At 36.7% G+C, this 26,461-nt stretch overlaps 1 protein-coding gene across 3 annotated transcripts in view; it reads right to left on the reverse strand.

Annotated features, from left to right (window-relative positions):
• PLCE1 (phospholipase C epsilon 1) overlaps positions 1 to 26,461 on the reverse strand; it is a 166,236-nt gene that overhangs the window by 69,957 nt on the left and 69,818 nt on the right. For all 3 annotated transcript variants that reach the window (XM_075026066.1, XM_075026069.1, XM_075026068.1), the window contains exon 3: positions 25,734 to 26,022. In XM_075026066.1, the coding sequence (XP_074882167.1) occupies positions 25,734 to 26,022 (289 nt within the window). The remainder of the gene's footprint in view (positions 1 to 25,733; positions 26,023 to 26,461) is intronic.

Genomic DNA, 26,461 nt, shown 5'->3' on the forward strand with positions numbered 1-26,461 from the left:
TATGCGGGTTAACCCCAGCCAACAAATATTTCTTCTGCACCTGAAATAACAGGCTTTGAAGGCAGTGCCCTAACAAATGACCCTGAGGCTACCACGGTAGCAAATGGATACTTCAGGTACAAAGAGCACCTAGTGTTACGCAAGGTTTGGCTGAACATAGACATGTTCATAGATACTAACGAGAGAAGAATCACCAGAGTGTATTGCCAAAAGTCTGAAGAGATCCACCATCTACATGTTTAGTCAGAAAGCAGCCTTATTGCTTCCAGTCTACATGTTTGGCAACCAGCCACCTGGGCCCTGCTATTTTAGGGGACCTTCACCTATTGCTATAGTTCATGAAACTATATCCTGATTTCAGAACACCTGCCAAAAGAAGGTTTAATTACAAATTTGCTAGATAGACAGTGAGTGTCCAATCAGCTGGTTGAAAATTAGATCTCAAAAGCTGTTTGATACCAACATGCCACCTGTCTTTCTGTGGCATGCTGCAGCCTGCGCTGTGCAAGAGCAGACACAATATTTTATTGCTTCAGAGGAAACTATCATCATGAAGGCTGGGTGAAGGAATTAAGGGAAATAACGCCTGACTTGTAAATCTACACCTTTACATGACAGTGTAACAGATACACAGAAAGGCTGTGAAGACATTAATATGATACCGCCACCCTTGCTGTTGAACTGTTCTCAGGTTTTTCATTATTTACCTGCAATGAAATCCCATTTCATGAATCCCCTCCTCTGCCAATCTCCTGGAGATGTTTTCAGAAATATTCCACTTTCACATACATTTCACAAATCTTTCTCCTAAAGGATGTGATGGTGGTAGTCTACCAGAATCTTGACTTGAGCAACACACCAGCAGAAGGATTCTCTATACAGCATCTGTACTCGAGACCTTTTAATATACTGGCTATAAATACAGGATAGCATATGGAATGTTAAGTTCAAATGCTAAATAAGTGTATATATATAAATTACCAGATAAATTCCAGCACATAAGAAAGAAATGGTCAAAAGGGAAGATTTATGAGTTGGACTTTGGAAGAAAAGAGTGTTCTAGAAAAAGAACTGTACAATTCTCACTGCAAAATGAACAAGTTACAGCCTGAGTTAAAGCAGAACCCAAGTTTTAACCTCACCCACAAAAATTGATACAAAGCATGTCCAAAATCAAAGCAGGAGTTTCTGTGCACTGACAGAAAAAATTAAAACGCATACAACTCTGTCTTAACTCTGCAATGGAGAAATATGCAGTGATTAAACAGAGCGCAAGAATCTCAGATCAGGTTCCAATATTTGAGTATTTTGATCAAGATGGATCAAAATTAAATTTATTTTTTCCATTTACATAAAGTAGAAATTAAGTAATTTTTTCAGTTTTAAGAATAACACAACTCTGTTATAAATCAGTGAGAATAGGAAAAAAGCTAAACAAAAATGTAATTTGAGAATACATATATACCTGTGGAAAACAAGGATGTTAAAAATAACATGTATATAAAGTTAGGTACCCATATTAAAGCAGGGGCTCATGATCTCAATTTTTCATATTTTCTTTTTTGGTTAGGCACTTTTAAATTTGAAAGAGTATACAAATTGTAGTTGCAGTAAAATATAGCATTCATAATGTAAATAATTGCAAAACTGCAACAACACATTTTCAATGTTTCAGAGCCTCAGCCTGGAAGCATTCCGCTCTAGCCTGAGGGCACTGGACTTCCAAATCAGCAATCCCTGCATTTAGTTAATGCTGGGATCTGCTGCAGTTTGCTCCTTGGCTGCACAACTTCTAACAATTACCACAAACACAAACCCAAATTGCATTTTTGGCTTCAAGAACCTCAGAAATACATTTTGTAACAAACATCATCGTCTTTACTTCGGTCTCACCCTGAAGGCCACATTACATGTGACAAGAGATCCTTCAAAGATTGGGGGGGGGGGGGGGGGAGAAATGTCTGTTCCCGTCTTGCCCAGTTATGCAAATACTGCAGACAATAGGAATGCAAAAAGTCAAAAAATATTTCAATAAAAATTGTTTCACTTTGAAAACAATCATTAAATATAGTCCTTTAAGGTAAAAATGATACGAATGTTCACTATGGCTTCAGTGTCATACCAAGTGAAGCAAAGCATGACAAAGTGAAGACCAGATGCCAATCTGAGAAATTAATTTTAAGTATAATTATGTCAAGGAATAATATGAGAATTAAGTAAGATCTGATAAGTGTACAGTCTTTATGATTAATGATTCTTGCCCTTTGAATCTTCATATAAAAGACAATCTGGTGCATGAAAGATGCTACCAGATTTTCCACATAAACCAAACGAGGCAAATCTGCTGCATAAGGTATTTTGGTTATTATTCTTACTGATTATTGGAATAAAATTAATCCAAGTCACATCCAGTAAAAACAACAACACTTGATTAAATGTTCCCAATTTAAGCCCTGAAGCTTAGCAGTGAAAGAATTTTAAAGGAACGTAATACACTTCAAAAATCTTTGACCAGTTCAGAGGTTCCATCATTCTGGCCTGCTTTCAGCACCTAAACAGAATCTGATCATAACACTGGTTTGTTTGAGATCTGTCCTCTACATAATTATTTCACAGAAAAAGGACAGAGAATAGAACCATTAGCAGCAAATACTGTTGATCGTGCACTCGTGTTCAAAATATCTTTGTGTGATCTGCTAAGGAATCTTGTTCACTTTTTTTATATTACGCTTTGAATAATACAAATTCAGCTTCTTATCTGCATAACTGTGGCGGAAACCCTTCAATCTACACCTTTGCCACTTAGCTTTGGTGAGGTTTCTGTTGCTCACTCTACCGCATGCTCTGAATGTTCCCTGATGATGAGAACATTTTGTGAATGGGAGAATTATTGTATCAACTATCATTTAATTTGATATTCAAGATTTTTAGATTTCAAATAAAAATAAAATCCAGGAAAGATATCTGTATTTAAACAAAGAATACGCAAAAAAATGCCTTAAGACACAACAGAGAAGGTGGCATGATGTATGAAGGCATCAGTCAAAAATCTGTATTGCAACATCACATAAGTATTGTGATAATATTTTTATATTATTCATGTCAGCAGTGTACAGCAGGAGGAACCAACCAAGAACAATATGGCCTTTCAAAGTGCTGTTATAGAAAGTACCAGAATTTAGAAAGATACTTAACAAAGAGTTAATAAAAATAGTGAATTCTATACTGCAATAAAGAAATAGTTATTACAGTGCAGTAATTCTACCTCCAAGTTCAAAATTCACTATGTAGAGGAAAATATGAAAAGACTCTCTCATACAAGAATAAACGAATGAACCAAGGACACATATGTTTAAAAAGATGCCAAAAATGGAGAAGAATGATGAACTGGAAATAAATTGATGGGTTTCGCAACAGTGTGAAAGGCAAAGACAATACTCTTAAATCACAACCATTTAGCACTTGCACTTCATTATTAAAGAAATGGCATACAAGTATTTTAAGACATACTAAAAGAGTATTCACTGGAACTGGTCAAAAAGAGAGGGGGACATTTAGGATGTGAAAATGAATACATGATTAACTGACAATGACGGTGTCGGTAACCTGGCTGCAGCCACAACACCCACTGGGAATGCTATGCAGCAGATGCATGGCTCTTACGTGTCCTACAGTGCACTGTCACAGTGGTCAGCTACCTCTCCCCCCACACATCCAGAGCTGTGCTGCCCCACGTTTGGTTTCTGCATTCAAAATATTATTTTGCCTGTGTCCTATTTAGAGTGCGCAAAAATACAGAGGTAAAATCAGAGCCCATGTCCTTGCTGTAATCCTTACGTATAGTCCTACATAAACACAGGTTCAAGCTCTTAAAGTGGGATTGAAAGAAATTAAGGCTAGCTATTGCAGTTGGACTAGATGACTGTTGTAGGTCCCTTCCAAGTGAACTATTTTGAACTCTTCTATTCTACATATTATTTATATTTTCTTCTTGTAGTTGGAGTTAAATTTTTATTCTATATATCATTTACATTTTTTCTTGTAGTTGGAGTTAAATGTGGACTATCTTCAAAGCTAGTATTAATACAGTCACATTTATGAACTACCATAAAAGCAATGTTGGACTATACAGGCATAGCCTCATCAAGTTAAGCATGTACGTTTTAAAGGACTATATTTGGAGGCAGTATAAAAGGTACTTTGGCTTAAAAATTATTTTAAGAACGATACATGTCATCAACATTTATTGGTTGTGATGGAGAGTCATAATGAAAACAATAAAAAAGGATATAAAGTGAAGACAATGAACTAGAAACGGGTTTTACTCTTTCTCTGAGAAATATGGTATCACGGGCTAAGTTGTACAAGTGCTCTCAGGTCAAGTTTGTTATTTAACAAATACTTTAAAGGAAAAATTTAAAAATAATCACAGTAACGTAACATGCTTCTTCCACATACATTTTGCAATATCAAAGAAACAAGCAGGTGGAGTTGCACACTAGCTGAAAGCTGTGGGAACCTCTAAGAGTGTCTGCCAATGCAGGCAGCTAAGGACACCTGGAGAGTATCTCATGTATAAAACTACAATACACACAACATGGAAAGGGATCGGTGCAGGAAAAGCACAGGTGGCTTTCCTAATACGTGTTTATTGTTTATTTTGGGGGTGAATTAATGTATGTTCTTTTTTTCTTCCCCCAGACATAGTCTTTTCTCCAAGCTTATTGGTGAATATGTAGTATCTATTAAAACTAGATTACTGTAAATGTACAAAAAACGTCAAGTTAGTATTTTTCATGTAGGATTAAACTATAACCCAGGAACCCAGCCTGAGAAAAGGAAAGCCTATAACTGCAGAGGAATAAGATCAAATTTTTGCCATAGCGTTGTTTCAGAAGGGAAGTAATTCAGCTGTTTTCCTGTGTAGACTACTTCCCTCTCTAACTTGGGAGAATTAAAACCAATCTCTCTGCCTAGAATAGTAGCAATCCTCTTAGTTACCCCGTCTCACATTTTTTCCTAAGTTGCAATTTGAATGCAAGTTTCCAGTGTAGTACAATACCTATTTGGTAAAGGCCAATTACCATAGCTAAATTTATAGAGTAAAGAAAAGGATTGCATAACTGGTTTATAAAATTAAATGAAAGAAGCTATTCCTCATTTTAGAACGCAATTACTGAATTTTAAAAGGTAACTTTAAAAGGTATCTTCTAATGCAAACATCTAATTACACCAATTACCAGAAAATTTTTGAAAGGGTTATAACAGCAGGCATCCTTAACAAGCTCATTTCTCCCATGAGGAGGATGATGGGAAGCTAAAGGAAATTTATATACTATTTTTATAAAGGATTAACATGATTTTACAACTTCCCATCATCGTAAGTCATGTTTGTGATGTTATAGAAGTATTATATCATGCCAGTATTTCTTTTAAGAAAGTACTGCTACTAGCCAGCTATTCTTAGCAAGGTTTCTGGAATCACAAAGACTGTGCCAGAAGCCCAGTTTAAAGGATGCTGGGAGGCATTTTAAAAGGAAAAAGAGAAATAAAATTTAGCAAAACCCAGGTCAATATGATCAAAGTCCTTCCACTGACATACAGAACACATCAAATGCAAGGTCACTTAATTTCAGTGGCTATACCAATAACTGAAGGACCTAGCCATCTTGGGCTACCTCAGCGCTCCAGTGAGAGCCACGACTGCCGTGCAGTACAGACATGGCCAGGTGAGCTACCAGGTATCCATGGAATTTAATGAGGGCAACCCAGAATTTAGTGTAAATGGTAAAATTATATATAAGGAGCAGTTTAGCTGGGATAACATGTAACTCACTGAGCTAGTTACTTGTGGGGTCAAAGGCAAAATTCGCATACATGTTTTAGCAACAGATTCTCATGTTCAACGTGTCCAACTATGACAGAAAGAGTATTCATCAAACCAAATACTTTTTTTGACAGTACAGCCAAGAAATCTAGAAACAGAAACACAGCAAACATTAAGAAAATGTATTATTCTTTATGATTATATAACTGGTCAAAAGGATTCCCTTATGTGTGAAATTATTACATGTATTCTATAGAAAATTAAAGCTCTTAGCATACATTTAAAATACTTTTCCAGGAAAAATAATTAGTATTCCAAACAACTACCTAAAAAAAATGTTTTGCCTAGTAAAAAATTAGTTTCTATAAAATTCTAGTATTTTACTTCATAACACCATTAGGTTTGAACATTCACATGTCATATATAATGCAATGTCTTTCACTCTTTAAATCCTTCCATACATCTTTCTTCACGAGCTAGTAAAACAGCTTTCTCTGCTATATTCTCAGAAGAAAAGTCAGCAAACATGCACTGTTCATGTGCAGGTCAATCTTCATAAATTCACATATGAAATTACTACACTCAAAAGGAAAATTCACCTGTATATGTAAGTCAGCAAATGCTAGAGCATCTTTTAACCTCCATGAAATAGGGTGGTGTAACCTAAAATTAAGCTTATTAGAAATTCTTCAATCTTTTGCTACTCCTGTACAAAAAGGTAAACCTCACTAAGTGAAAAACAGCTGTATGAACAAACTAGAACTTTTAAAAATGAACCAGAAAGCAAAGAACTTATTGACAGAATTAACATACGACTGTATATGAATTTATAAAATTTCCATTTAAGGAAATCCTCAAATCATGTAGATTATAGCAATCAACAAAATATGCATTTCTCAGCTGCTCCAAATGAACTTAAGTACATGCATTCACTTATATAAAGCACTAATAATGGAGAGCAGAAAATGAATGACCAACTAACTCTTTCGGATACTGCTTCTTTGATTACTTAACATTCAGATCCAGTAAGTTTAATTTCTTTGGCTAAATTATTTCTAGAGCTATACATCAGTATGGAAAAATTGATCTGCAAATTTGCTAGGAGAATCAGCAAAAACATATTTCAAACTGAATTACTTGTTGAACAGTAGAGTCTTACAGTAAATGGCATGGGCATGGTCTTAAAGAACATGACAGATTTCCTGACAAACTACAGCAAATGTCTTAATCTCTCAATTTGTTATTTCTTCATTTTTTTAAATAATATTGATAACAGTTTCTTAATATGATGTAGCAGTTAGACACATCGCCATTTTTTTTAGCACTTCTTAATAGCCTATTTGGCTTACAAAATTTCCATTCTGTTTCTACTAGCGCTCTCAGTTCAGTTTGTTCCAATAGTAATGATTTAACCAGGCTAACAGACACAAAACAAATAAACTATTAAGTTGCCTGCTGAAATTCACTGATGCTCTCAAAAGCTGTTCTAAAGCATGCGTCTATTTCAGTGGAAATGCTGGTATGCTTAATAAGACTGTGAAGTCCAAGAAAGAATCTATAGTCCTGAGACATAAAAAATACTACGTAGCTTAATGAAAAGCACTCCACACAATAACAAGAACTGCTGAGAAGTCAAAGCCGAAAAGATTTTGTTTCTTTCCTTCAGATGTATTTAAATTACAGAGTGGAGGAGCCTGTGTGATTCAGCCTTAGAATTGAAACCCATTCAATGACTCAGGAGCTTAAGACATAGAGGGGTTAGAGGAATACATCAGACTGCAGAGAACAGGGCAGGCACCTCCCTGGAAGCAGAAAGAAGTAAAACAATAGACTACACAAACTATTAAATCAACCCTAACTTCATAATAGAGATTTCAACATCTATAACTTGCCTCACTATCACTTACTACTTCTTACCTCAAATATAAATGCTTTAAATACTTATTTATCCATGCAAGCTTTTTTACGGCCTCACTAGTGAACTGCTGTAGTTCTGCTAGACTAAATCCTGCTATAATCAATTATTTTCTGTAATTGTTTTTGTTTACTTCATGTGATTTGGGAATTAATGTAAGCTAAATTAACAAAGATATGGTTATACAAGATTGTGTTCAAGCAAACAGAGTACAGCTATATGTATTACACTTGTAACTAGTTATCTTGTAAAAATGAAAGGATTAATACACTCACTACATAAAAGCTCTTCTAAACAGTCACAAGACTTTTTAATGAATTGTGTCTTTGTCATTAGCTTTAGCAGATTGTACTAGAAAAGGTGTTTGCAGTCCTTTTCTAACATGAAAACTTTCAAAATTAATGATTTTGCTATCCAAAACCAAACTCAAAATTAGTACCTTCTGAGATCCTCAGATATTAAGATATCTCCCTTAATCTGAAGACTTCAAATGCAATTAATTCTTTCTCTGAAAGTACATAGTAAAAATTCACAGTTCTCTTTCTTTCCCTTCCTTGTGGTGCCACTGCTACCTGTACTGTGGTTAAGGTTTAAAATGGAATTAGAGCCAACTTTGTCAACAATATTGTTCACATAGTAAGAAAACAAAACAACTAGGAAAATAAAATACATCAGCCTTGCTTTGAGCAGCATTGGATTAAATGACCGGCACAGTCCCTTCTAACCCAAATGATTCCAGGATTGTTAGATGGCAGTTTAGCATTTTACCTTACAAACCATTAAGTATCACCTTAATAGTGAAGCAAAAAGTAGTCACGTTAGTGGACACACTTTATATCTATTGGAAATAGTATTCTAGACACAATAAATGTAGATCCTGTGTATGGAATGGAGTTCTGCTTTCCTAAAGGCAACGGCTCTGAAAAAAATAAGAAGGGACACTAAACCCAAATGTTTTCTATGAGTTTTTAAAAGGGAGAGGTGGCAAAACCAGGTCACCCCACATAAATCACCGATGACACTAATAATGCAATGTTTTTAAAGACACAGACAAACTACAAAGCGTGCAGAAGAGAGCTATAAAATTATTCCAGGCTTGAATGCTGAGACCTGGAGGAAGAGATTTAGATCAGAAATGCGTAACTTCAGTTCAATAAAGTGAGAATTGAGACGTGACTTGACTGCAGTAGATAGGTAAGCAACTCCAACAGCGGAAATATGTCAGTTTTTAAAGACTTTAATCCAGCAGAAAAAAAGGCGTAACAAGAACAAGCAGTTGGTCCTTGATGACAGACAAACTCAAACTAGAAATAAGTCACCCCCCTTTGACTGTGTCACTGACCGCTGGAAAAAGCTGTGCACAGGGATGATAGTTCTAAGGCATCCTCTGAGGGCTGTACATTAGCACTGCTGCCTTTCATCTACTGACCTTAAAACAGAGACAACTGGGTTTAAGTAAATGACATCTTAAAAGGATGTCAGACTATAGCTAGTGGTCTCCACTGACATTAGGGTTTGCAATTCTATGAGCTCTTACTTTCCCAAACAACAAGCTCTTATAGCCCTCCCATCTTAAAATTTGATGTGCCATCATCCACGCAATCACTAAACTTTTTTTTTTTGCCTCTCAAGCTTTCCCCTTCCTGTAACAACTTTTTGAAATTAGTCCCTCTGTATTCAGCCACATGCATCTCTTTCCTCCCTACCCTTGCTGCTTATGTCCTGCTGGTTATCCCAGCCAACACCACCTGTGTCCATTTTCTTCAAGTGACATTTAAAAGAAGTCCTTCAATTTGACTGGATCGCTCCTCTGTCAAATCCCCCTCCTATAAAAATACCTATGGTGAGGTGTTTGCTGTTCAGATCCAGTTTTTGTCCCACTCCCAGAAGACATAAATGACAACTGCTTACTTCCTCCTTACAGTAATTATTATCTATCTGAAAGTTACCACATACCTCCTGAACTTTTCTCTATAGAAAGTGCTCAAAGCTGGACAGTCAGCAATGATGAGACTGAGAGCACTACTGCACAGCTTTTACATATGACTTATTTATTCTTGCCTTCCAGTAAAACAGCAAACATATTAGCACAACATGGCATACTTAACCAACAGACAGCTTGTGATGCACTGTAACCAACAAGTGCTTTTTTGCAGGCTGTTTCTCACCAGTCCTCCCACACTGACATAAAAAGAGATATAATTTTCTGCCCAGTAGAATCAGAAAACTGTTACTTTCACGACTCCATCAATTTTGTTATTGTAGCTATTACTAAGAAATAAAATATTACACTACTAACCTTATTCTACCATCAAACAAGCAGCTGTAACTTCCATTCATTGTGGTGGCCAAAAGTAATGGAACAAATGCAATTTTGTTTCTCTTTTTAAAAAAATGTAGTGCATTTCCAAACTATGAAAATATTGGGGTTTTGTTTTGTTTCTGACACCCAACCTGCTTGCAGTTCTTTAACTTTCAATCATATGAGAAAGAGATCAAATATGCAGGAATGTAGTCCGCAAGAATTTGCTCTAAGTCAAATAAAATGTAAATGTAAAACTACCATATTAATGCTTTTTACATGGCTTATGGAAAACGTGAAGAAAGCAATTATGTTTGTTAAAAGATGCAACATTTTATACATAAAAAGGTTTTTTTAAAAGAACATATTTTTGCAAAAGTAAGCATGTTAAACACCAAATCTCTGCACAAAACTTTGGATAAAATTATTTCATATTTGTGTGACTAAAATGTTTATGAATTTATATTGATTTTATCCAAATGTTTTGGCTAATTATTTGATAGGTTTTGCAAAAATTATATTCTCAAAATAAAAAGTATCAACTTCCATTTTGAAGCAGATCTATCTTTGTTCTTTTTAAATCATATAATTCCACATAGAAAAATCAAGACTATTTTCTCCTCTTGATGTTCAAAAGAAGTTGGGGGGGGGGGGTGTCAGCTGTTTCTTTTCCACAAAAAAATTCCAGTATTATTTGGTTTTGGTAGCAAATAGAAATTCTAGTTACAGACACAGTTCTACCTGTATCTCTGCATACAGGAATTTTAAATACATTTTAGTTTTTCCTTGTTGTCTTTTTAAAAACAATTCACTCTATATATGGTTATAGAAAATTCCTGAAGCTTTTTCCTCCCGAACACTAAGCTTGTATGCAAAGTCCTATCACCATCTTCAAGACAATCAGCACCTGAAGCTAACACCTCTTTCTCTTTTGTGTTCCAAACACATGCTTGAATGGTGGGTGTGTTGACAGCTTTCAGGAGGTTTTACATTCACAAATCCTTTACCTATATGGCAGACAAGAACTATGCAATTTAAATTGATCCCTTCTACTTCATGGCAGTTACAGAACAGCGTATTATGAAGATCTGAAACCTAGAAGAAAATTCTACCTTTAAGGTTCATTTTCTCACTTAAATTGAGGACACTATTAAACAAATAATAGCAAAACTATTTCATGGTGCTTTAATGTATGACACCACAAGTAAGTTCATAAAATATTAATTAAATTTTCTCAGTCAAGAAAATTCCTACACTGACAAAACCAGAACTAATTACTATGATGTAACTCTTTTCAGCAAATATGGCAAAAGCATTCTTTTCTGACCACACTAACCATTTTTTAATCTTTTAAAGTTCAAATTAGTTATTATAATGGTTTCTTAGCTTGAATTATTATTGTGATAATGGTTTATTGTGGTTTTTGTTAACACTATTTTTGGTTAAATTAATCACTGATAAAAATGACATTTTAAAGATCTCTAAAAAGATCTATCAAGTCTTTAACCTTAAATTCTATCATGACCTTGTGCAGCTCAGGATGGTTGGGTACATGAAAATAAACTTGGATGTTTGGCACATTATGCCCTTCTGAGATTTGCAGAAGTCTCAATACGGTGCCAGTGGCTGCAGTTCTATAGCTGGAGGTAGTAAGAAATGGTAGTATTACCTAGAAATATTCTACAAAACAGAGTGTGTAGAAAAAAAGCCCATGTAGTTTAATGGCTTTAGGTATAGCTATTTTCAGGATCAGGTCCCAAAGACTAACAATGTTTCCAGTTTTAATTCTGATTTCCTGTCTGAAACGTCTAGAAACTCAGAAGAGCAATTTATTTGAAAAAATATTATAAGAATTTTTAGAAAAGGTCATACATATTTATGATATTTCAGTAACTACTGCACTTTTATAAGGAAATATCCATGTTAAAGAAATCTTTGTTCCATTTCTCCGCAGAGCTTAGCAATTTAATTCTGAACAAGCAAATACAGGCGAACAACTTCAGATCAAATCAACTGCAAATGTAACAGTAACATATAAAAAGGCACTCAAAACTATAGTTTTTCCAGATTAAGATTTCTTTTTTCCTCCCAAAGAAAAATGCTCTCAGAAGACACTACTTCTGCCTGTGGCAATACGGTTAAGTCAAAAGGTAAAGTTGTGCTTTACTCCAAAATATCAGAGGAAAGAGAAATTGAAAAGGTGATTGGGGGCAGGGGGGCAGACCTAAAGCAACAGCCTCAGATCTATCCCATTTCTAAAAGATCTGAACACTTTATAAAGAAAGCTGAAAATGTGCATGAAATCTATTGTACCAAGTCCATGGGAAATGAAGGATAAAAATATTTAATTGCTGTACAATTGTGCAAGGCCCTTTAATTAATCACAAGAAGCAATTAAAGGTACTTTTAGCATGAAATAGTATTTCTAGTTCTTGTATTGTTGTTTTGGTATTTTGTAGGCAAAATATTTTCAATTTGTGCTATAACAACTCTTTCCAAAGCAAATACTTAAACATTAGAAAACTGTCAATATGAAGCCCCTTAAATAAAAACTAAGCAAATTATGCACTAACAAAGATTCTCATATCTGCTTATTTTCTAGAAAATGCTCGCATTGTTCTACCTCAAATCAAAGCTAAAACCACCACAAATCAGCCTGTCAAAGGCAGGGTCTGAGTTTATAATTTTAGCATTTCTGAAATTAACTAAAATAATTTTCCCTCCATTTTTGTAATCCTACTAGGTATCTCAGATTAGTTATCACTCACTGAATAAAGGGAAAAAACCCACTATTATTTTGCAATTAATACAGATACACTTGATACCAGGGCTTTTTTTTTCTGTGCTGTCTCAATCACTGAGGTGAAAATAAAGGTGTTGACAACCAATAAAAATCTTTCTATTGCAATGGGATACTATCTCTTTGAATGGTAAATGTTTGTCATAGCCTTTAGCTAACAGCCAGATTAGGGAAATGGGAGGGTTAGCACATAAAAGACATTCCTTTCAGAGAGTAAAATATTATGAACATTAATTTAAGTTACATATGCCAGTTTAAAAAAAAATGTAAGTATAGGTGTTTCTTTATGACCAATTAGTAGCGAAACATTGCTTTTACATCTTGCTATGCACTCATGTCATTCAGAAAGTGAAAAAAATCAACTGCCTTCAGTATCCACAAAACACAAATTGGTTACAAGTTATGAACTTGTATACTGAAGATCCAAGAACAAAAGCTTGCTAAAGAAAAAAGCAGCAGTGGATTTACATGCAAAAATATGTTACTAACTTGTAACATTTAAGTAATTTATAAACTTTATGGAAAAAATAATTACCAGGTTCTATTACTTTCAAAAACTTTTATTATATCTGACATTCATATTTTGTCTAGCATTTTTTGTAACACTTATTTTTTGTAGAATAAGAAACAAAGGAATATACCACAACATAATTTGATATCAAAATAGTTGCAATGTTAACTGATGCAAAGTATACCTAAATTACTTAGATTTACATTACATTCCATTTCAAACAAGTTGAAATACAAAATACGCACTTAAGACTGGGAGACGACTTTATATTTCATATTGTTTATATTAAATCCTTACTTCATTTTCCCCCTAACAACAGTTTTGTGTCCTTAAAGCATTGTTATTAAATGCAGACATTATAGATCCAACATTAGATTAGAAACCCCTCACCCAATCTACTTCTAACTCTGGAATTAAAACTATTGCTTTGTTTTCACTACCTACATATAACCAGAATTGTGTACTAGGAGCCATAGAAATACAAATCTTACCAGCAAACGTGTCTTCCATTGAATCTTAGATTCCTCCTAAAATGCCAGAAGAGCAGGTACTTCCAATACCACAAAAAGTCTGCACGCTGCACTTGTCCAAACTAACAGTCAGGCAACAGCTGCTCAGTTTAAAGCTACAAACTGTGGCAAAATGCATAACTGACATGCCTTGTGTAAGCCATGAAGAAGACGAATTTGGCTGGCTCACTGAAAGGTCAGGTTACCTACCTCCCCAGATAAAAGTTGAAACACTGGGATTCGAATGGAAGGAAGTTTAGAAATTAAGGACGAGCATACATCCTGCTAAGACTAAAAGCATTTGATTTTGACAGCAGAGTTATAAACAAGAGCGATTTAAATTCTGCTGGATTTTTGTCTTTAAATATATTAAGAAATAAGTTAGCCTACACCCAAGCTTTCGTACAAGTTATATTTATATCAGTGTTGTTTAAACAGGCCAAAAATAATAAACGGAGTTAGCTTTGTTTTAGGAAACTTCAGCTGAAGCATTACAAAAACCGCGACATGGGTTTCTTTATTAGCAAATGCCCTACCTTTACAGCTATTATGCACTCGGCACTGGAGTCTCTAACAAAAGGCAGTAGCATTAGCTTTAAGGGGACAAAGGGCTATGACTTAGGCAACAATCCAAAAAAGTTTCCTTGAGAGGCAAAGAAGAAGAAAACCTCCATGAGGCTCCCAGAAGTGTGATCAACCGTAAAGAAATTACAAATAGAGGGACTTTAAAAGACAGCATAGCCTTTCAGACTGCATCTATGTTCATAAACTGAGTAGACACGAAAACTCTGCATTGATCCCACCAGCCGTTAATATCAGTCTCTGGCATTTTAATCACTTCTTCTCTTCATTCTAACCTTAGCCTTGTCTACACACAGTTTACATCACCTTTACAAGCAGCAGGACTACATCAGTGAACAGTTGGTTATGAAATTTGCTAGAGTACGCAAGACTGAAAAACAATACACTGCCACAAGAAACCTTTTCTCCATTTCCCCCGGAAGTCTGAGAGAGCGATCCATGCAGAACTGGAATGCAAGCAGTACACTCAGAGTCACTTTGTTTATAAGGTGAATATACGTCTTGTCTGAAAAACCTCTACTGGAGGAACAATTGTGGAACTCGGCCAACGCACCGTGATTTTTCATTGACAATACGAGCATATTCTTTCTTAACTGGAAGAATGACAATTTATTGTTGTGTCCAACTTCCAGCTGAAAACCAGTATGCTTAGATTTCTGAAGAATTCGTGTTAAATATGATAATATAAGGACCCTCATGGGGATACAGTATAGAATTTTTAAATTAATTTGATTTATAAATACCAATTTTATTAATGCTATCTGCCTACAAAACCCAAAATAAACCATCAGATTAAACATTTCTCATCATTATGGGGTCAATACTAAAGAATTTTCCACTAGTTATAAAAGCAAATCTCTGAAAACCTAAGGGAAAAAATCAGAATGTTCTTGATTCTACAAAGGAAACTGTATAGTATATCTTAGAATTTAACAACAAAAAAAATTGTGTCTGGATAGAAATAGAACAGCGTTATCCTACAAAAGTTGATTTTTCTTCTAATTCATTTCCTAGAAACAAAACTTCAAGGGAAACTTTAGAGATGACTCTTGAAGTCATCTTGGGGCTTGAGGTCCTTGGGGTTTTTTGCTTATGATTGACATGCTAACATAAACATACCAAAAAAGTTCCATTCTACACTAAGAGTTCCCATGGACACTACTTTTACAAGGCCCATTCAAACAAATGTTCAGACCTTTAAAATAATAAACAATAATAAGCAGTTCAGGGATTAACTATCTGCACTTAGAATCCCATCTCATTTTTTCTGAAGACTAATTACTCTTCATAAAAAACAAGTTGTTTGATTTTAAAACTAACATCACTTTGCACAAACTTCTGCTCTCTCAGCCTTCATCCACAGACATTAGTATATTCTTCATTCCTTCCCTCACAACAAAGCCCTAAGAGCACAGTCAGACTCATTCTATGAATTTAAACTCTTTTTTCTGCTGGTGGAAACAACAGCTACAGACTACCAACAAAAATACTGCTGTACACAGAGACTCAGCTATACAAGTTGAAGGATCATCAGTATACCAAATGGTCACATAATACTATTGGAACTAAAATCTATACAAACCCATCCAAAACTCAGTTGTTTCTTAACTGCTTAGCTCTATACACTGGTTAGGATATCCAGATCCATACAAACATGTGCCTTCCTGTACCATGAGTATGATACCTGTTCTGCCCAAAGGAGCAATTTTACAGATGAAATTTTTTTTTTTTTTTTTTTTACTTGGATGTCTTACACTAGTCAACCTCAATCTACTGCCTGGATCAGTCACGTATCTTTTCATCTTGCAGTAATATACCTTACTGAACCCAGAAAGAGCACTATAAGGACGAGACAAGCTATGCTGGCAGAGCTTATAATTCTTTGTGCCTACAATGTATTAAACATGTTGGGTTAAAGGAAGTTTTTTTTTAAATTAACATTGGCAAGGATCCTCCTTCAGTCCTTCTCCTACTTCTCTTGCTGTGACCAACCTGCCTGCAACCAGGCCTGACCAGACGGTGGCAGGTCTGGGAGACTGACTGCAGTGATCTTTCCCGGCTGTCAGTTTACAGGGACAATCATAGTAGCCAGCTCCTGACAGTCCCAGCTGTCCCTTGGCTATGGCTGTCCTCCCAAATCCTTCTTCTCCTTTCTGCCATCTCAGCCTTGAACTGTGCTTCCTGCCGTGTCACTCTTAATTCTGCCCCTAACCAGGCGACCTGCACTTGTTGCTGGTCTTCCTGACCTACGTCCTGGAGCCAACAGAGCAGCATGAAATCCTTGGTTTCCTGACTCACACTCTTGCCTCAGGCCCCATTATCTACTTACTGTCTGACGTATCTCCTGGATTTCATTTCCTCTCCTACAGTGCGTTGCTTGACTTGTCTTACCTCAGACTCTAAGCCTGAAACATGTTTCATCTTTTCGGGTCTTAATGTCAGCTCATTTGGCTTTATCCCTCACTCTAGATGGTCTTAACCTTTGGGCCCAAACACACACAGACGAGCTAAATCACGCTGGCTTTCCTAAATCTGTGCACATAAAGCTTGTTATCAGCCATGACTGACACAGAGCTGTCAGACAACTGCCCCAGCCCCAGGGATCCTGGAATTTCCCCAATATTGTAACAATAAGCCTTGTGTGAAGGGTACAAGAAACAGCAGTGGGAAAAGCTACAGAGACTTGGGTCCTGTTGGCTGCCCAATCTTTGCTGATGGCAAAGTCTGATTACAGAAAAAGGGAAATCTCTGAATACTGAGGGATGAATGAAGTAGGTTTTCTTAAGATCAATAGAGTCTGCCTCTACGTTCACGACAAATCAGTTTCCTTCTGTTCTTTATCAAAAATTGCTGTTGTCTATTCAACAAGTTCTGAGTGAGCTTTCTCCGGAAGACGAATAACAGTGATCAAGGCTGCAGTCTGATTTATATGACTAAAGAAAGTGGCATCAGACTTGAACAGCTTTGGAAGATGCTAAAGAAGTGAAAAGAATCCTGATATAAAATGTTTACAGTCTGCTCCATCCTCAGACACCTCTTTTTACTTCCCTTTTGTTTTTCTTAGATTACAAAACTACAGAAATTATCCTTGTAAGGGGAGCGGGGGGGCGGGGGGAGAAGGAAGGGTGCAAGTTTTTTTCCAACAATGATTCTAGATACAGGTATCAAATACAAAGCACAAACATTTTCATATACTCTTTCACATTCTTTCTTTAAGACTGAAAAAAGACCCAGAACTTTTTTTCACTTTCTGCATAAAAATGTCAACACCACATGAACTGTGACAATGACTGAGTCTTCAAATATGATTCCAGCGAAAGTCCTGGCCCGTTCACAACTATGAAAAAACTTCTGTAACAATCAATTTCTAAGAAACAGAACAGGCTGAGAAGCAGGATTTCCCTTCTATGGGAAGAAATCTGGTTTCAATCCAAATCCCACTGAAAGACATTCTCAAAACTTCTTACTAACCAGAAATTCTGAGTTACATACAGAGGTGCTAAAACAGTGCAGCTGAAATGTCTTCAGTGTTCATACATGAAAATTATGTTCTCTGTAGTAACAAAGATGTGACTGTCACTGACCCGCTGTGGGAACTCCAGGCATCTGTGGTTCCCGAGAGTCTACTCTTAGACTGTCCCTGTGCTACCGGGACCAGAGTCGCAGCTCCTCTGTCGGGAGCCTGACAGCTCTGTGAGCCATGAGAGCAGGGCTTGCAGGCTCCCTGCTCCAGACCCAAGAGACGAGTCTCCTACAGAGCAGGCCCTACATGAGTTTTCAAAGACTCTCAGTCCCAGATCCACGTGACTGGGAATTCTGGCTTTGGAGGTCTGGTATGTTTGAAAGCCTTCTCTGGAACTAACACCACTGGCAACTGATCTGCCTGCAAGACCATCCCAGCCTTGGGGACTCGGAGCATTTTGGGTCCTTAGCTAGCGAACAAAACCTTAGAGCAGTATTTCCTGGAGTTGGACTACTTGTGACTGTAAGGTTCATTGCTCAGGTCATTAAATAACTCCTGAAGGACTGAACACAAAGAACTTGGAATGTGCTTAGTGATAGGGAGACATAAAACCAGGAGGCTATCCCAGCATTAGGGACTCTCTGTTTGCAGGATCCCTATTTCTGGGGCAGAAATTACATAAAATCCCTAACTACAGAGCATATAAAGGTTTTGAGAAGTCTTCCTTTTAAATCGTGAAGGACATTCCCCACTAAAGTAATGGGCTCCTCTTTAAACAGACTGTGCAAGAGAGTGCTGAACTTTATCTCCACAAATTACAAACATTTAGAAAGAAAAGTAGTGGAATGTTGTCTGGTCCAGAAGAGGTCCTCCAAACACACATCTGACAGTCCCTGAGATCTTTTCAAGACTGACCGATACAGACTGGTTTTAATAAACAAATTCACTTCCACTTTTGAATCTTTTTAAGAATTGTCTTGAAAATCATTCCAAGTGCAGTAATAATCACTCTAGAGTTGACAACTGTCTAAATTGTGTTCACAGGTTCACATCTGTACTGAAGCTTAACTTGTAGCATAGCTGAGGAATGGTTTTACTTGGTGGAAGATACACATCTACTTGACATGGACCTTGCTATCATGTCACATGTCGTTGGCAAAAGACTGGATATACTGCAACCCAATCTGTATGTGGGCTGCCCCTTAGAGCAATTCAGAAATCATGAAGTGTGGAATTCAGTAGTCCACTCACTCTATGTCCCCTGCGCATCAGCTTTCTACTGAACTTAAGTTATTGGTCTGAGCTGTAACTTTCTAAATGGCTTGTGACTGTCTTAACAGAAAAACTTCATTCTCCCTCATACTGGTGTACTAGTGATCAACACAGGTGCACAAACTAGATTTGTTTTTATTGGTAAAAGAAAAGGAAGCATTTCAAGCACTTCCCTGAAAGCCTCTGAGCACCGGCATCTATTGCCAGTCTGAATAGTAAAGGTCCATATACACTGTTGCATGTGCTACTGTGAGGGCTTCAGTGACTAGATGAGAGGGTAGGAGAAGAGCTTTGTGCTCTGCTGGCTGTTTCAACTGTTTTGGATAAGATATGACAATAAGTCACTATGGTCTAGACAAAAAATAGAGACAATTTCAGAAAATAAGTAAAAAGCTTGTGTGAGTGAAGCACTTTGGTGCAATTCCAAGTACCATTGAGTTAAAAAAAAAAAGCCACTAAAACTGCAGTTCCCACAAAGCCAAAAGGCATGAGGAAAAGCAACCAGGCTGTATACCTGCTGCCCAGCCACATGCCCATTAAGTGATATTCTACAGTTTACAGTCATACGTTTAATGACATGGCTACATTGAGCCTATAAATGAACTCCATAAAAAACACTAAAGATTAACTAACTTGTTTATGATAATTATTTTTACAAGTAGAATAAAACCCCTACCTTTCAGGTTCAGCTGGAAACTTTTTCTCAAGAGAGCTACCATCCTCACTGGAAAAATTGCATAGGTGGATTACTCAACTTTTCCTTTCAGTACAGTCACACATTTGTTAGTTTCTACTTCCTCCACCATGTCATGTTTCTGTGACAGCACAAGAAAAGAACTTCCAAAAGAACACGGTCAGTAGAAATATTCCCCAAATCTGAAGAAAAGGTTTGACCAAGCTGTTTCCTAATTTGGAACTGAAAGAACTATACTAAAAAAAAAGTTTTAAAAGCCAGTAAACTGAAGCCTACTATATTCACTTGCAAGATAACTCATTTAAACTAAATCTTGTTTCATATACATTAATAAAGACCTTTTTCTTGAAATCATTTGTCACTGGTGATTTTAGAGTAAGATGCATACATAACCCAAGGTTAGGAGTAGGACTCCCAAATGTTTTGCAAATTAAAACTAGAATTACCCACATAATCCATATTTTTCAATCAATCAAATAAAAATAGAATCCTCTTACATTCAAGAATATATTTGCATAATGCCTGCACAAAGGTAATTATATGTTTACATAAAATACATGACAATGTATGCAGGCATTAAAAACTGAAGTATTAATCACAGCATGTTTTAAACACAATTGTATTTTGGCTATATTACAGGTAAACATTTTGATGAAGGCCTATTAACTCATTGAACTGAAATGTATAATACATATACAAATATCTAAGGCAATTTAGAGATCTCTAACTCAGGATGTGATTTGACAAAATGAAGCACTCGGTGGCAATACTACACCAAGGTGACTTTGCCCCTTATTGTTCCCCTCTTTTACAGGATTTTCTGAAGTGAAATCAGTTTCTAGGAACAAGAACCCAGAAAGGGGAGAGAGGTGATTAAAGCTGATGCTGGCATTGCCACTTACCATCAGTTCAGAGCCTCAGATGTGTAAACTTTTACTCTAATATGCAAGAGTATTTGTCATTGTCTAACACTGTAAGTAGTAACATGCAATACAGCAAAATTCTTCAATAGCAACTTTATGTAGCGCATCTTTACAAGGTAAAGATCTATTGAACTGGATCCACCACAAAAATGTTTTACTATAATTACTTCATAATTATTCACCACTTCTTTCAGTTTTTATTTACAATGTTTTTAGGTATTACAACATTTATAGGACACAAAGGAAGTTTGAGTCCAAATTTCTGAGTGGCAGAACAGTAGATAGTTCAACAATTCTTTTATTTATGCTTATATAACATTGCAAATTACTTTTGAAGACATTTTAAAATAAATTTATATAACCTTTTGTTTTAATCATGCATTCTAGTTCCAGCTATGTCAGTGCTATTGGTGTTCACATTTTCATTTGCTAGTGATTCCTTTTACTTATTTCAAGTAATCAATATAATTGCTGCCTTTGGGCATGGCTACTTCTGTATAGTGATGTATGGTGCAATGATACTCGAACTACCACCATCTCAGCTAGTGCCATCACCAGAAAGGGTCATATTTTGAAGGGTTATTAACTGGGACTGCCTATATTGTTTTCAAACCAACTACTATAGGAGATTTCACTGCATCATGAAAATACTCCAGTTAGGGTCTGAATGAGTCAGCAACAGGTTGAGTGTCTCTACACTGCACTATCCCACATAAACCAGACATCTGTAATTTCTTTCTATCTGAAAGAAACGAACATCTCATCAGTGCTCTCCTGCACTTCCATTGGGACCTTTATGCCTGGACCTTCAATTGTACTGTGACATCTTCCTACACTGCAAATCCTTTTTCAAGTACAATTTTAAAGGAAGAACTGTTAGACATGTTCTAAAACAAAAGCTGAAAAATAAATAAATTAAATACAAAGACCTGAGAACCTATTGTCCTGGTTTCAGCCGGGATGGAGTTAACTGTCTTCCTAGTAGCTGGTACAGTGCTATGTTTTGAGTTCAGTATGTGAAGAATGTTGATAACACTGATATTTTCAGTTGTTGCTCAGTAGTGTTTAGACTATAGTCAAGGATTTTTCAGCTTCTCATGCCCAGCCAGGGCACCTGACCCAAACTGGCCAACGGTGTATTCCATACCATGTGACATCCCATCTAGTTTAGGAACTGGGAAGGGGGGGGGGGGCAGTTTTTTTTGGCCGCTCGGGGACTGGCTGGGTGTCGGTCGGCGGGTGGTGAGCAATTGCCCTGTGCATCATTTGTACATTTCAATCCTTTTATTACTTACTGTTGTCATTTTATTAGTGTTATCATTATCATTATTAGTTTCTTCTTTTCTGTTCTATTAAACCGTTCTTATCTCAACCCAGGAGTTTTACTTCTTTTCCTGATTTTCTCCCCCATCCCACTGGATGGGGGGGAAGTGAGTGAGCGGCTGCGTGGTGCTTAGTTGCTGGCTGGGGTTAAACCACGACACCTATACTTGAAGATTTTATGAAAGCAAGCCAACACTTGAAAATCACAGCTTGTGAAACACAATAACAAGAAGCATTTGCTATTCTTGATCAAAAAACTAAAAACAAAATCAGAGAAGGGGTCTTCCCTCCATTCTTCAGCAGGCTGAGCAACATGAAGAAACCCAACCTAAAAAGACATAATGCTAATTTCCTGCTGCTGATACTACTTCAGGGCAGTGCACAGCACTGAAATTACTACATGGGCACTCAAAACCTCTGACTGTCAAAGCAAATATTTATTTTCATCTCCCTGGTCTCTCTGCAACACATGACACTTTTAACTTACATATACTGCTATCTTGTCTGCAAAAGGTTGGTAGGGCCCTGATGAAATGCACAACAGTTTGAACTGTTTCTGGAGGGCTACAAACCACAAGTGCTGATGGAAATATCACCTTCACTATTGTAACAGTTTGGGCTGAGTCAGAGTTAATTTGCTTCATAGTAGCTGGTATGGGGCTATGTTTTGGATTTGTGCTGAAAACAGTGTTGGTAACACAAGGATATTTTGGTTACTGCTGAGCAGTGCTTACAGAGAGTCCAGGCCTTTTCTGCTTCTCACCCCACCCCACCAGCGAGGAGGCTGGGGGGGCACAAGAAGTTGGGAGGGGACACAGCCAGGACAGCTGACCCCAACTGACCAGAGGGATATTCCAGACCGAATCACATCATGCTCAGCAATAAAAGCTGGCATAAAGAGGAGGAAGGGTGTACATTTGGAGTGATGGTGTTTGTCTTCCCAAGCAACTGTTATGCGTGATGAAGCCCTGCTTTCCTGGAAAGGGCTAAACATCTGCCTGCCTATGGGAAGTAGTGAATGAAGTATTTATTTTGCTTTGGTTGTGCACACAGCTTTTGCTTTACTTATTAAACTGTATTCATCTCAACCCCTGAATTTTCTCATTTTTACCCTTCTGATTCTCTCCCCCATCCCACTGGAGGCGACTAAATGAGCAGCAGCATGGTGCTTAGCTGCCTACCAGGGTTAAACCACAACAACTATTAAACCACACCAGGATCAATATATTCCAATTTCAAGACCTCCAAACAACTACTAAGTGAAGTGTTCCGATGACATGCTGTATCCTGTGATAAATACTCCATTGTGTTTTACAACAGAGTTGTTATCAGTGTCAATTAAAAGTTATCAGTTTTAGAAGAGTTTAGCTTACCGTTGAAGTTAAATCCAGCAGTAAGGGAGGATGTCAGACAAATCAAAATAACCTTTTTATCAATCTGCAGGGACAGGACAACTTTCCTTCTTAAAAGGTACACACCCATTAATAACTGCAGCTCTGAATTTAAAATACTGTTGGCTTCCTTGCTAATGTCTCAGTTAATAACATCACCAAATAATATTCTGTAAATGTTTTTAGAGAGGACTCTGTTACTGATACCTTTCTCATTTCTCAGATATATTAAATCACCATGATATACCTGAACATGAACCTTCCACATTCAGAAAACTTCAGTATCCTAAAGCTGCAGCACATCTCAACAGAGACCAATACAGTAAATCATACCTAGGCTGCTACAGTAAATCAAATCTCTACTATCTACACAGGTTGTCTGTGGAATTGCAAATCAAGTTCAAGATCTTGGCCTTTTCTTTAAGGTCACACATCCTTGGGCTTAGAATACAACAACAGAAGCATACACCACGTAATACAGGCACCACAGAGATCCCCAAACTAGTGCAAAGTGTGCTAGTACACAGAGCATACATGTTCAGTCACTAGCTCAGGCTCTGTAAAAAGATACAGCCATATTAGCATGTCAGTGAGCCTGAGCTAATTACTGCTGCTGCTTCCTGGTTCAGAACTCAGTCGGAGCCTGCAGCTCTACGATGACAGTCACCAGCTGGGCTTTTTGGGCACTGCAGCAACATGCCCCATGGGAGGCTGACATTTGTACTCAGGGGACAGAGCATCCTTAGAGTCTCAATCAGGTCTGGGGCATCAAAACCCTGTGCTCTCTTCTCCCACTCTGTAGGAGGAGGGTCCACCACACCACACCACCAAGTACATGACTCAGTTCTTTTAACCTTGCTTTCCAGAGCTGTCGCAGGACTGTATGTGTTTATCTTTCTAAAGCACTCATCTCCCCAGAACAAATAAAATCGAGACGAAATAGAATGGAAAAACCCTACCGAAATAGGACACTGTACTGTGCGTATCTCTGTCTCTCACAGATGATAAGTGTATGTGAAGCTTAGTAATGTTGCTCAGCGTACTACTGAAATTCACTCAGATGCTGCAGTGGCTGTCTGTACCTGTTGTTCTCATGCCATTTTAGTGCCTCTCTCTGCCATTGGATTCATCTAAAGAGAGACTAATTAAAACTAGAAAGGACCACTTTGGGATAAAAATAAGACAACCTGATCTGAGCACAAACTATATAACTATTTACCTGTAAAACTGAGGTCAGTATCTGTACTAGTTAAGGAACTGCACTGAGAATTCTGTACTGATTTTGTCATATTCCTGGGAAAGCTGTATTATCCATATGCTTCAATTCTACAATTGTACAACTGAAATACTACATCCTTTTGTTACAGTATATCAGATGATGATAAATCCCCAAATGCTCGAGTACCTTAGGAAATATTCTAGGCATTAATTAAAAATACATTTACTATTCTGTACAAAACCCTGTTTTAATGCAATGAATTTGTACCAAGAATGTCTTTGTCCTGTTTAACTTCCAAAACTGACCAAACTAAATCACATAATAGTATTCTTACTGCAGAGGAAGATGATCAGCATGGAAAGTTAGTATGTAACATCCATTCTCCAATAGGCATTTTCCACAAAGGCAATACCCACATTATTTGAAATGATCCAGTACGAGAAAGATGACAGATCCAGGAGAAGACCAACAATAAATCAATAACGAATTGAATGTACTTACCACACAGTGCTATGCTGACAGCTAGTTGTATAATGACAACAATAATAACTGAGTAGAATATATACTCCTTTCTCAAGTCCTGAACCAAGTCAGGCTATGCGCAGGAACACTTGGTAAATGAGAAATACTACACAAAGGAACACCCTAACAACTGCAGCTTAGGTATTAATTTGGATGCAGACAAGAATGTTTCTAAAAAGAAAAAACCAAAACAAACAAACAAAAAACACCTGAAAAGCTGTCTGTTTTGTAATAAGAATCTTTTCAGTTTTGCATGTATTTTTACTTTATTAAACTAACATAGCTAATCATTGTGACACATAATGATTGCAAAGGAAAATCTTTGAAAACATGAAAATCTTTTTTATCTGTTAACTTCATATATGAGTATATAAACTACAAAATATTATCTAGTATTATATATTTTGCAATACATCCTATATTCTGCAATATACTCTATACTTGAAGTGGACAGGGTTTAAAAAATTAAATCTTCATTACCTTTAAGCATTGTTCTTCCAGTTGAGCCTCCGAAGATATTTAAAAGACCACTTCTTGCTCCTAATGACGTAGTTGCTTCTAGTAAAGCACCAGTTATATAGTTAGAGAGTGCAGTCCTCTGTAAAGTGGCACGATATTGACAGTAAGCACCTGTTACACATGGTTTTACACAAAAACCATCACCTTTGCATATACAGTCTGTATCAAACGTTGGGAGCTTTCTCAGAAGGTGAGGAAAATATTCAAAAATATCTTCTGCTGCTGCTTCTTCTCTCACTGTATTGAAGATCTGTGGAGAATGCAAAAGCGTGAACTGTTAGTTCCTTTGCTTAAGATAATAAACTGAACATCAAAAAATTCCAAACTAGCATGACTTCTTGTAAAGTTCAACAGCCTCTGCAAAAAGGCACTAAATTAAAATACTGCATTTATGCATTAAACCTGAAATATCTATGAATCCAAAACTGATTTGTGAAGATTTTGAGTTGGGTTTCCAAACAAGCTATTTAAATAAGATGACATTCTGGCTTTCAACCTATGGTTAAAAACATTCTAATGAAAACCAGTGTTAAGGATCACCATTAGACAAAAAAAATGCCACATCAATACATCTGGTCAACATTTAAAATAAAGAATATACACAAAACTATTTATAAGAATATTGAATGTACTGTACTTTCAGTAAAATCTCACAGATATCCGTAGCAGAAAAACAGGTCTACTCAGGG

Source organism: Buteo buteo, chromosome 4 (genome assembly GCF_964188355.1).
Source record: "Buteo buteo chromosome 4, bButBut1.hap1.1, whole genome shotgun sequence".
Lineage (NCBI taxonomy): Eukaryota > Metazoa > Chordata > Aves > Accipitriformes > Accipitridae > Buteo > Buteo buteo.